Source organism: Aplysia californica, unplaced genomic scaffold (genome assembly GCF_000002075.1).
Source record: "Aplysia californica isolate F4 #8 unplaced genomic scaffold, AplCal3.0 scaffold00046, whole genome shotgun sequence".
NCBI lineage: Eukaryota > Metazoa > Mollusca > Gastropoda > Aplysiida > Aplysiidae > Aplysia > Aplysia californica.
In genome coordinates this window covers 1,115,420-1,126,556 of record NW_004797316.1, presented here as the reverse complement: position 1 = coordinate 1,126,556, position 11,137 = coordinate 1,115,420, and the positions used below count along the sequence as shown (strand labels likewise).

The 11,137-nt window shown below is 42.5% G+C and overlaps 1 protein-coding gene across 1 annotated transcript; it reads right to left on the bottom strand.

The window, feature by feature from the left end:
• LOC101854625 lies at window positions 1-8,408 on the bottom strand. The gene is made up of 3 exons (XM_013079272.2): window positions 8,304-8,408; window positions 2,984-3,083; window positions 1-322 (listed from the first exon to the last, which is right to left on the bottom strand). Exons 1-3 carry the CDS (start codon window positions 8,404-8,406, stop codon window positions 64-66), a joined length of 462 nt encoding a protein of 153 aa, XP_012934726.1. The 5' UTR covers window positions 8,407-8,408; the 3' UTR covers window positions 1-63.
• Window positions 8,409-11,137: the final 2,729 nt, after the last annotated feature.

Genomic DNA, 11,137 nt, shown 5'->3' with positions numbered 1-11,137 from the left:
TTTTTTGTCCAAACGACCCTTATTTTTAACTTGAAAATCGAGACGGAATGCAACATTTCTGGTCTAGCTGTATTCGATACTGTAGGCGATTACACCAAGATAAACTGAAACAAAGAAAGATAGTGAAATACTAGGCCTAGTCGCCGTTCCCCTGTCGGTGTTCCCCGGTAAAGTGACTCCAGCTGTCGTTGTTTCCCGGTCCAGCCTGTAGATCCCTTTGATGACGCCGTTGATGTAGTTCTTACAGCCTTGAGAGCCGGAGTATTTGGCTGAATAGACGCAGAAATCTAGGAGCTTGTTACAGTCCTTGACTGATTGGTAGCTGTATATAGGAGTGAAAAAAAGACAGTTATTAGATCTAGTAGGGGTGTGAGAGCGAGCCCCGTACTTTGGACTTGAGAGTGAGTACCCGAGTACTCGATTCCTGAACACAGACTCTATGTGTTATTTGCTGATGCCTAAAGTAAATTTTACCGCGCCAACCTGTCCTTTCTTTCTCTCCGTACTATTTGCAAAATTAATATTATGTACACCCATGTGTTCACAAAATATATATTGACAGAAGGATAGACAGACAGAGAGACAAATTTGATTTTTTCAAATGTAATATAAAGTGGAGCAAGGAATATACAAGATCAAAAAATAATCTTTTTCCTGGTGAGAAGAGGAGAGTGTGTGGGTGAGAGTGTGTTCTGCTTAAATCATTGGAAGCATTCTTTCGAGTCATCATATAATATGTTATATGTGGGTGAGTGGGAGCGGTGTGTTTGAGTGTGTGCGAGAGAAAGAGAGAAAAAAAGAGAGGAAGAGAGAGGAAGAGAGAGAGAGGAAGAGAGAGAGTGAGAGAGGAGGAAATTGAGAGGAAAACAATTGAGAAAGAGCGAGAGAGAGAGAGAGAGAGAGAGAGAGAGCGAGAGAGAGAGAGAGAGAGAGAGAGAGAGAGAGAGAGAGAGAGAGAGAGAGAGAGAGAGAGAGAGAGAGAGAGAGAGAGCTAGAGAGCTGTTTTTAAATGTATTTGTAAGGGTACAGGAGTACGTAGACCTAGATCAATTTTAGCTAGTAAAAAATCACCATGCATACTGTTGCCCGATCTAATATTATGTTACCTTTTTTAAAATATATTAATGCTAGACTTAGCTTATGTTTTTACGTACTACTAATCTACATCTTTTGATCCCTGATACATTTTTGAACTGCTAATTGTGAAGCCCTCGATGCACTTTATATTAATAGCAATAATATTTAGGCAGAAAAAGAAATATTAATAATGGTAATAGCAACAAACAAAAATATGAAAATTACCGAGACGACCTGAATAGTGCACACAGAACGATGACAAAAAGAAAAAAAAACAACTATACAAAGTGGCAACGAATAAAAACGCAGAAAAAGATGGATGGCGATATAAAAGAGACAGAGAGATGAATGGATGGAAGACATGAGGTCGATTCCAAAGTGAATGTTTTTTATTGTACGAGTATCCTCGCCTTTTTTATGCGATATTCTATCCTATTCAGCCTTCTGTAGGCTGTGCATGATAGGTAGAGATAAACCGTCTCGCTTCCGAAATGATTCAAACTGTGTCCGTGAGTGTCTTAAACATATGCATATACAAATAATCAGAGAAAATTTTTTATGCATGAACTAATACAATCTAGTAATAACATGAGCTTTTCATATGTACAGAGGTGTGATACGAGACTTCCTAGTTTACTTTCATCACCAGGCGACGGTTGTGAACCTGCAATTTGTGTTTACGTCCTCATCCACTCAATTTAGATCATTTGATAGAGGCTGCGTCGACCTTGGCTGTTAGGATCAACCAGGGGCCAGGGCTGAGAGGGATATAAACGCTGAGCAGAAAGTCGGAAACACTGGATTAACACCCCCCCCCCCCAACAAACCAGAGGCGAAGGCTGACTTGTTAGACAGGGTAATCAAAGTGAGACGGTGTCAGATAGGGCCTGGAGATAGCACACAAGAATCTTACTCCGATCCAGGGGGCAACATTGATTTGTAATGAAAACTGAAAACAAATCCTGAATTCATATTGTATGTTCAAACGTCAAAATAATTGGGCAAGTATCTCATTAAATATTTATTCCAATTAACATTAAACCTAACTTTAAATGTGAATACACGAACACAAAGCAAAGAAGCAGAGATGCCAGTACTACATATTGTACCAGGAGTCTAAACTCTTTGGTAGAACATTATGATAATTTTCACTTTTTTATTTTACATTTGGCTGTTTTTAGTCTAGCTTTTCGCGCCAGGAGCCGGTGTCATAATCGAGGTCACGATCTGATTATAGGACGGTAAAAAGTCGAGGAAAAAAATAAAAATAACAAGCACTCGCAGCAGTCAAGAGATTATTAGGAGTTAGTTCCCCTCACATTTGTGAGGTTGACACGACCAGAGTAATAGTTCGCCTACATAATCAATGTTTGTGACTGCTTATGACTTTAACCCGAAAGGGGTGAACAGGGTATATGTGGAAATGAAACAGTTTTGAGTGTTGTGCACTTGTTCCCTTCAGCTCTTTAGGTAGACTCTTCCAGCCTCACTTTCAGCTTACTTAATCAAAGCTTGTGACTGCTTATGGAGTGGCCCGAAAGGGGGTGAACAGGCTATTTCTGTGGCATTGAAACCGTTTTGAATGTTAGGCATACTGTTCATTGGTGATTGTGAACGTCTTTTTACTTTTAATTTATGAAGTTTACGTCTATGGGTGAATTTGATTGCGACAAAGTTTCAAAATTAAGAAGGGAAGCAGTGATTAATTGATTATATAGACGCTTCGCCACTGCAACAAACCTCCTCACACGGGAATCGAACTCATGTCGTCTACATGTGATAGCAAAGCACCTAATGTCTAACCCACAAAGGCCAGTTTTTGGGATGAACAAACAGATTCTTTTAGATTAGTGAATACGTATGACATGATCGAAGTCGCTCATGACATCTGCTTAGATGTACTCACCGAGATCTGTCAGCCTCGCACGTTGTAATCAAAGACTGTATTTGACTGTCGATGAAGGCCGGCGTGGGGAAGTCTGAGTTGAATGCAGCCTCTTCGATTCCTGGAATCAGATTTAAAATAGCATAGTAAGTAATGACTTCTATTAATTCACCTGCACCTTCACCTTTACCTTCACCTTCACCTATCCCTTAGACTGGAGGTCCATGGGGCGCTTTTGAAGATTTGGCAACCAGCTTCCTCCACTCCTTTCGGTCTTCAGCTTTCCTGAGTCCAGGTCTATCCATTCCTTGGTGTTGTCTTCCATTCCATCTCTTCTTCGGTCTGCCTCTGCTCCTTTTTCCCTAGACGCTGCCTTGCAGGATCATCTTGGCAAGGCCGGATGAACGGGTGATGTGTCGATACCGTCCCAGTTACGTTCCCTAACCAGAGTGAGAAGGTCAGCATATGGTCCGATTTCATTTTTTGATCCGTAGTTTGACTTCTTCATTTTTTATGTGATCTTTGTATGATATACCAAGGATTTTTCGGATGCATCTAATCTCCATAGCTTTGATCCTTCTTTCAAGGTATGCATTCAAGGTCCATGATTCACATGCATACAAAAGTATTGACATGACCAGGGAACGCATCAGTCTGATCTTTGATTTGGTGGTGATATTTCTGTCGTTCCAGACGGTTTTCAACTCGGTCATCACTGCTGAAGTTTACGCTATTCTGGAGATTATTTCTGGTTTGTGATCCTTCGTCTGTCACTGTTGCACCCAGGTATTTGAAGCTGCGTACGGTCTCAAGCCTCTGGTTGTTGGCCTGGATGTCTACTGTGATGTTCTTGTTGCTGTTAGACATCATTTTGGTTTTCTCAGCGCTGATTTCCATGCTGTAGACCGTGGAGGTCTTTTCATGACGGTCTACTCAAGCTGACTAGTACTTGCCCTTGTCCTGCAAGGCCGTCAATGTCGTCTGCAAAAAGTAAGTTATTAATCGTTCTGCCGCCAATACTGACTGTTCCTCCGTGATCTTCAAGAGCATCTGCCGTGATCCTCTCCAAGAAAATGTTGAAAAGAGTGGGTGAGAGCAGACAACCCTGGTGTACTCCCACTGTTGTTGTTGAAAAAGACTGCGCTCGTAACTTTGTTGTATAGCTTTTCTATGACTTTGATAAGGTTGGCGTTGATGTTGTATAAGTTCATGGTTGCCCACAAAGCTTTCTGCCATACCCTGTCAAATACGTGGTAGAGCTCCTGTTGGTCTTCTGTGTACTCTTATATGATGATTCTCAGGTAAATATTTGTTCATTTGTGCTGCACCCTGTTCTGAAGCCTGCCTGTTCTTCTGCTATGATTTTCTCTGCTTGTGGCTTCAGTCTGTTGAGAATGACTTTAAGCATTACTTTACTAGGATGTCTAATCAGGATAATAGAACCACAGTTTTGGCATAGTTGAAGATTGCCTATCTTGGGATGGGTGATGATCAAGGATTGAGTCCATGGTTTTGACCATTCGCCTGTCTGCCAGATCGTGTTGTAGATTATCCATGGCATGTCTATCACCGAGTCTCCACCTGCTTGAACTATACTGTTCAAAAAAAAGAAACGCATAACCAAATTGGTCATCGTGTATAATCGTATATATAGCACTGAATAACTTTTGATATGAATGAAAGAAAGAGAATACATCTTAAAATTTTATTTGTCGCTGTTTATTGATTATCAACAAAGTTGAATTGATTTTGAACAATCAATTGGATGCTCCAATCCGTCCGTCCAAGGGCGGCCATTCAGTAGCGGGTGTGGCCTCCTGCTGACTGGAGTACCGCTTGGCATCTTCTAGTTCTAGGCATCGAGGTGATGAGACAACGAATGTTGGGAAGCAGTATTGCCCTCTACTCTTCATCAAAGGCGGCAAAACAGTCCATTAGGAGTGGCAGGGGAGACAATTCAGTTCCGGAGATTTCTGTCCAAAGCATCCCAAATGTGTTCTATAGAGCTCATATCCGGTGAATTTGAAGGTCATGGGAGTGTCTGGACATTGTTCCTAGCCAGAAAGTCTCTAGTTATTCTGGCAGTATTCTGCCAGGCATTGTCCTGCTGGAAGATTGTCCCTGGTTGTTGAAGCAATGGAAGGGCATGTGGTAGGAGAACGTTGTTGATGTAGGCCTGGGCTGCCAGATTGCCTTGTACTCTCACCAGGTTGCTCCTGCCAGTGTGGCTGATTGCTCCACACACCATCACACTGCCATCCCCATGCGATAAGGCTAGGGAGAGGCATCCAGCAGGTAACCTCTCATTTCGACGTCGTTGAACTCGACGTCGTCTGTTCTGTCGAGAGATGAAAAATTTGATTCATCACTGAACAATACGTTCCGCCAATTATGTAGCCTCCAGTTGACGTGCTGAGTGGCCCATTGTCGTCGCTGTTGGCGATGCCGGTCCGTCAACAATGTCCTTAAAAATGTCGATATGCGCGAGCCCTCTTTCTCGGGGTCGGTTGCGTACTGTCTGGTCGGAAGTTCTGATGACATTCCGAAGTGCTCGGACCGTTGAAAAAGCAGGCACAAAACGACCCCACAGGTGATGAAGCTGAATAAAGCGATCCTGGGCTCGAGTGGTTGCCCTTGGCCGTCCACTTTTCGGTTAATCGACAGTGGAGTTGGGCTGTTGAAACCTTGCAAAAAGTCGGCTGATAGTAGACTGTGACATGTTAAAATGTGTTGCAACATCAGTTTGGCTTTCTCCCTCTTACAAACGGCCAATAGCCTGGTTTCACGCTTCTATCGTTAGTCGTGGCATGGTGTATCGCTGAACTGACAAGTGATGAAACAAATTGTTTTTCGTCCATTATATAGCCACCCAGTGAATGAACTCACACGCCAAATTTTGTGCGACCACTCACAAAATAAGACGAGCTGTGAGCTTTTTAACACTCAATTATCACACCATTCAACAGCTCAGGTTGCGCCTACCTGTGAGTAAACAATTAAATTTGTTGTGGAAAGTTCAAGACAATAAGTAACACATATGTGTGAAAAAAACCTAGCATGCACAAAACCTAATCTTTACATATTTTATTCTCACGAAAACACATGCTCTTTCTTATGCGTTTCTTTTTTTTTCTTCTTTTTTTTTGGAAGAGTATAGTTCTTCTGTGATGTTGTTTATTCCTGCTGATTTCCATTTCTTCAGTGATGAGGACTGCTGCCGCTATCTCTTCTCTTAAGATACGGCTTTTGTCATTGTCTTGTGATTGCGAGGCATTGAGCACTCTTGGATCTCCTGTGGTTTTGCGAGTGTACAGATCAGAGCAATATTCTATCCACCGGTTCTGAACTTCTTGTTTCTCTGTCAGACATTCCCCTCTTTACTTTGTATTGAAGTGGTCGGCACTTGTTTGGTACTTGTGAGATCTTTGATGATTTGGTAAGCCTTTTTTTTTTATAAATTTTTTTTTTTTTACTGTTGTTTCGATTCAGGCTGTCTTCAATTTCTTCACACTGTTCTTCAACCCTTTTCTCCCTTGCTCCTCTCATTCCCTTTTTCACTTGCAGATTCGCCTCTCTGTATTCTTGTGCACCTTCTGGTTCCATTTTCTTGTTCTTCAGAGCTCTTAGTTTGTCGCATAGGTCAAGGGTGTCAGCTGTGACCTAGGGCTTCCTTTTCACGCGATGTTTCCCAAGGAGCTCGTTTGCTGTTTCTGTCACGGCGGTGTCGAAGGTGTTTGTCAGGGAGTCAACTCCTGTATCATCTTGATTTAGCTCTAGGAGTGGAGGAAACTTTCCACCTATTTTGCTTGAAAACATTCCAATATGGTTTGGTCTTTGAGTCTTTCAAGGTTGAACTTGATCCGGGTGTTGCCTTGTTTCCTGCACTTTTTAAGACGCAGTGAAAATGTCATCATGATATGGTTGTGATCACTGCCGATGTCTGCTCCTGAAAAACTTCTGGTCTTGGCAATGTTGACACTGCTTTGAAAGTGAAGCTTGATCATGATGTGGTCTATGTGATGTAAATCTCCACTTGGGCTGCACCACGTCAATCTCCTTGATGCCTTATGTGGGCCAAAATGTTCATCAGCTTTAGGTCGTTATAGCTGATACGTTGCAGGAGCCATAGACCTCTGTCATTTGTGTTGGTATTGCAGTAGGGTCCACAGATTCCTTCCCAGATTTTCGCTGTATCTTCCCCAATCCTAGCATTCCAGTCGCCTTGTACCACAATGATATCCTTCTTTGGTGTTTCGTCCAGTGCTTCTTGGAGTTGCATGTAGGAATCCTCCACTTCTTCATCGTCATGTGCTGTTGTTTGTGCTTATGCTTGGATGACAGTGATGTTGAATAGAGATGCTCTCAGGCGTATGGCCATGAGTCGGCAGGAAACTAGCCAGCAACCCAGGACAGCATTCACAGTGTCTTTTTGAATGAGTATTCCAACTCCTTATTCACGGCGGTCTTCTCTGCCACTGTATAGTTTATGCCCTTCTGGGGTTGATGTTTTTCCGAAGTTCTTCCCTTGCAACTCACACATTCCCACGATGTTCCAACGACATATTTTCATTTCGTGCTCTAGTTCCTAACCTTCCCTGCTTTTATTGATATTCGTGGGATATTTTGGGAGCGAATCAAGGGTATTATTGTGTCGTATTGCAAAGAGGTAGGGCACACAGTTAGCTCAGTTGGTATTAGTTGCATGACACCTGTGAGTATTAATAGTAAAACATACGCTTGACTGGACTGTTTCGCGCCCGTGAAGGTTAATAAGGTGCTAGTGAATACACGTTAAATTTGTCTGCTTTAGTTCACGAACTTTTTAAAGCTTTTCACCTATCTGGCTAAATCCTGCCGAAGAGGGACTGACTATACTTACGACACACTAGTTAGAAATTTTGATAGCAGGTAATGGATTTTGTGTCTTGAAATACTACGTGTCACAATCCCTCACAGCGCGCGCGTGTGTGTGTGTGTGTGTGTGTGTGTGTGTGTGTGTGTGTGTGTGTGTGTGTGTGTGTGTGTGTGTGTGTGTGTGTGTGTGTGTGCACCCGTGTGCGTGTGCATGTGTGTTCATGTGTGTCCATGTGTGAGTTCATGTGTGAGTCCATGTGTATGTCTCTGTGTGTGTGTTTGTGTGAGTGTGTGTATATGTGTGAGCGTGCGTGTGAGCGTGTGTGTGTGTGTGTGTGTGTGTGTGTGTGTGTTTGAATAAGAGAGGGAAAGAGAGCGAGAGAGAGAATGAACGAGAGAGAGAGAGAGAGAGAGAGAGAGAGAGAGAGAGAGAGAGAGAGAGAGAGAGAGAGAGAGAGAGAGAGAGAGTACAAGCGTTCTACGTTACCATTACAAGCAGGATTGGTTCCTCCGAACATCACCATGAGGTCATCGAAGCGCTGTTCCGCAAACTCCTGAGAGAGACCCAGACCACCACAACGGATAAACATCCATCTGGAAACAAGCAAACAAAAACAGTTATGAATACATTTGCTCCACCCCCCCCTTCCACCATATATACTGAATGCCATTAAAAACGCAAAACTTCGTTCGCAGAGTCTGTACACGTTTGTAAGAACTGAAGATAGATTGAAAGAAGTGTTTTCTGAAGTTTATTCATTTTCCAACAAATGTGGATCATTTTAATCAAATACTTCAAATGATTTCGATACCTTGTCTTCCTTCTTTCGGAGTACCCCCTCTAGACAAATTTGCAGATAAGCACAAGTCGAAACTTAATAAAGATCTCTCGCTCTTAGTAAACTGCACGGCCATCATTAAAATGTGTAAAGACCAAAAGATGTCTTCACATGGATGTTATAACATTTTGGATTTTAAAAAAAGAAATACTGACACACCTCAGCGCACTACGACATCCAATGGCAGCAGATTTGCAAAACGGCCTCTTACACGCGCTTTGCGGTTCAGCTCATCCCTTATATGCGCAGTTGGAGACATTTACGGCAGGAACACTGGTCAGTCCATGACATTCATGTTATGATCTTTCAGAAACTGTACTGTCTGTTATATGGGCAGTGTGAGGGTAGGGATGTCGTGTTGGATGACTGAGAGATTCTGTTTTCCCGTGCTGCTGCGCACAGTGAATAAGGCGCTCTTGCAGCGGATTAGTCTTCGCAGTTCTAAATAAGGCGTTCTTGTTCTAATTCTTGGATAACTACGCAGCGCCTCACATTGATGGAAGAAACACTTGCACGTACTCCTTGCACGCCTAGAGCTGTTACTTTTGCATGAGGGAAACGATTCGCAGATGTGACGGCATAAGCTGTCCGTTTTGAGCCGTGCTGGTCTGTCGAGACTACTATTTTTGGTCAATCTTGGACATTGCAAGTGTGCTAAAATTTTTGAGTAAGTCGGGAAACAATATACGCAGTGCATTTTAGCCGTCTTGCTGCTTCTCGGGCAGATTTCCCGCCTTGCACTAGGTGGAGGCAAAACTTGCCCTCAACTTCGCTAAGTTGAAGCATCTAGAAATGAAAGAAAAACCAAAACTGATTGCAAAAATGTCCGGACTTCTGTTTGGAAAGAGCCACTTATCATCTTCTAAGTGAATTAAATTCTTTTTATGAGTAATATTGCGTCTCATTAACACATATTGCCAAAATATTGGTCACTGTGCTAGGAATTATACTATAATATTATAAGCTAAATTCGCGAAATACTGTTTGTTTTTGCTATGGTGATCATGTTCGTTTCGTTTTCCTGTTTTGTTTTTGTTTTTTAATACAAAAAAAACAAACAGGGAATTTAAGCACAAACTGTTTTGTTGTTGTTGTTAGAATCTAACGAAAGGATACAGGATCATCACTATGAATATTACATTTCAACCGAATACATTTTCAACTTCCGGTTAATGCATCAACATGCAGAGTAGTGGTTATCTCCATCGTTAGATTGGATAACCGCAGTGCATCTCCGGTACAAGAAAGCCACTTGGTTGTTGGAAAAACGTAGCGGGATCTGTCACCATATCTCCTGGATGGCCACATACAGTTCCTAGTCCCTGTGTGGTTCTCGGCCTTGCTTGTCTTACCTCGATGCGTCTTTTAATTGCGTCCCAAAAAAAAAGCATAATTCGGTTTAAATTCGTGCTAACGGCAGGGTGCGACTGCAGAGTGATGCTATTGTGTTGGAGGAAATCCTGTGCAAAACGGGAAATGTGCGCACAAGCATTATCTTGCTGAAACAGAAGTTAAAAATGTGTCTGTGTAGAAGAACCTCTGCAATGCAACCAGCAGCATTGATACCTTGACCTCGATTTTAGAAGGTCATTGGTCCTACTTTGCTGCTCCACATGAATTATAACTTTTCGTTTTGACAGTGTGTCGTGATGTATATATCATACACACACACACACACACACACACACACACACACACACACACACACACACACTGTCACATGTACACAAACACAAAATTGGTTGTTGTTTTTTGTTCAATACTTTAGCCGTACAGGCATGTGTTGTTGAGTGATCGCTCTGATGTCTGTTGCTTTTCTTTATTTTTAGTGATTTTTTTGTTTGTTACTCGCCCTCTGCTGATCCTTGGAAAATGTGATGTTTATCGTTCTGTTTCTCCTATAATATTCCACTGCTTTGCTCACTCACACTTAAACGATCCTCCCTCCCCCCTTCCCCCTTAGGGCAGTGCTACTGACTGAACTTATCTTTTTAGTCCATTCCCAAGGGGCGGTTGGGTATTAACATGTTCATATGCACAGTAGAATTGTAAGTGGGCTGATGTACCAATGTCATGCTCATACTGTGCCGGAACAACATAGAGGGAACTGCTGCTTTTTCTTTCATCATCCTTACTATCGTCATTTTCCCTCTGCTTCTTGTGTATGTTTCTTACTCTCTTTTGAACTGCTGTGTGCTGTTGAGGCTAGAGAGGTGCGCAGAGTAAGCCTCGATTGGTCTTCTTTGTTGAGATCCGCCCCTTGACGCTCTTATGACCGTATGCATTTGCGAGCGCCGTAAAACCATACAAACAAAACAACAAAATGTGTAGCAGTTATCTGTATGGTTCGTCGTATAATATTCCACTGCTTTGCTCACTCACATTTAGACGGACGCGCTAACACGCGAACGTTCACTCACACATATCATTATGCAGTCACAGGCTCGCGTGCACACACGCACGCACACACACACACACACAC